General features: G+C 48.2%; 1 protein-coding gene across 1 annotated transcript in view; it reads right to left on the reverse strand.

Moving 5' to 3' along the window:
- Nucleotides 1–238, reverse strand: part of T265_12832 (hypothetical protein) — a gene marked incomplete at both ends in the record, with an annotated part of 2,903 nt that extends 2,665 nt beyond the window's left edge. The window contains one exon of the mRNA XM_009165793.1: nt 5–238. Coding sequence (XP_009164057.1) covers nt 5–238 — 234 coding nt within the window. The remainder of the gene's footprint in view (nt 1–4) is intronic.
- Nucleotides 239–1,009: the final 771 nt, after the last annotated feature.

The raw sequence follows: 1,009 nt of genomic DNA on the forward strand, positions 1-1,009 counted from the left end.
GAACGCCTTCCGGTGGTGGCCGGGGACAAATGAAGGTTGATTGTGTTTGTCGGCATGGGGACCAGTGAGCGAGAGGGCCTAGACAAAGTAAGAGGGGAACAATTGCGGGTATGCTATCAAACCGGGTATTCCAGCGCCGTACCATCACTGCACTGAAGTACTTCGGTTTCTGGACAGCTCCGTGATGGACGTCGTGATTTAGGTTGTTAGGCTGAGATGTGCAATCTTGTTGTTTTCCCTTTTATTTTTCAGGTCGGGATACCTTCCTTCGGGACGCACAAATCGGGTGGAGTTGACAACGGCCAAACAGATAGTCCATAGCGCGCATTACCCCGGGTCGAATCTTGGGGAGAAGATGAAATGAGATGAGGTCAATGAGGTCTGGAGAGTTATAGGGGTTATCAGACAGGATATAGTCCTTTAATAGGGGAAAAATGAACGTCTACCACAGTTATGGAAGGACATCAGGTGATTAACACGACAGGATAAGGATGATTCTGTATTCAGTAGTGTAGTCATCAGAGTCAAGCTAAGATTGCCAGTATAACTATACGACCTGAGACAGGACAGTTTACTGCATGTGGGCTAAGAGGCGGTGTGGTGAGAGTAAGCTAAACTCGTAACGACCGGGGGGTGTAAATTCCTGGAGGGTGTTAGTGAGATGGACGATACTAGGACGATCTAGGAAGAAAGGTGAATGCGAGGGAGAAGGTCACCATTCCCCGAAGCACTACTATCAGCTTTAATCAGTGAGTGGTGCGTGACGAAGAAGACTTCCGATGCTATCCTCGGATGTTGATAGTGGAGAGTCGGGAGTCTAACTGTATGCTTATATGTGTTGTATGTGTCCACTCCTGGAAGCAGCAAATTTGGTGTGTCTTCTTGTTTGGTTGACGGGGTAGGTTTTGGTGAGATGTAGCCTCGATATTGACGAAGTCAGCTACATCTATGCACGTTGACGTAGGCCACGGGCATCGCAAAGTTTCTTCCGGCTATCCCAGGTATATTG

Source organism: Opisthorchis viverrini, assembly GCF_000715545.1.
Source record: "Opisthorchis viverrini unplaced genomic scaffold opera_v5_18, whole genome shotgun sequence".
Taxonomy (NCBI): Eukaryota; Metazoa; Platyhelminthes; class Trematoda; order Opisthorchiida; family Opisthorchiidae; genus Opisthorchis; species Opisthorchis viverrini.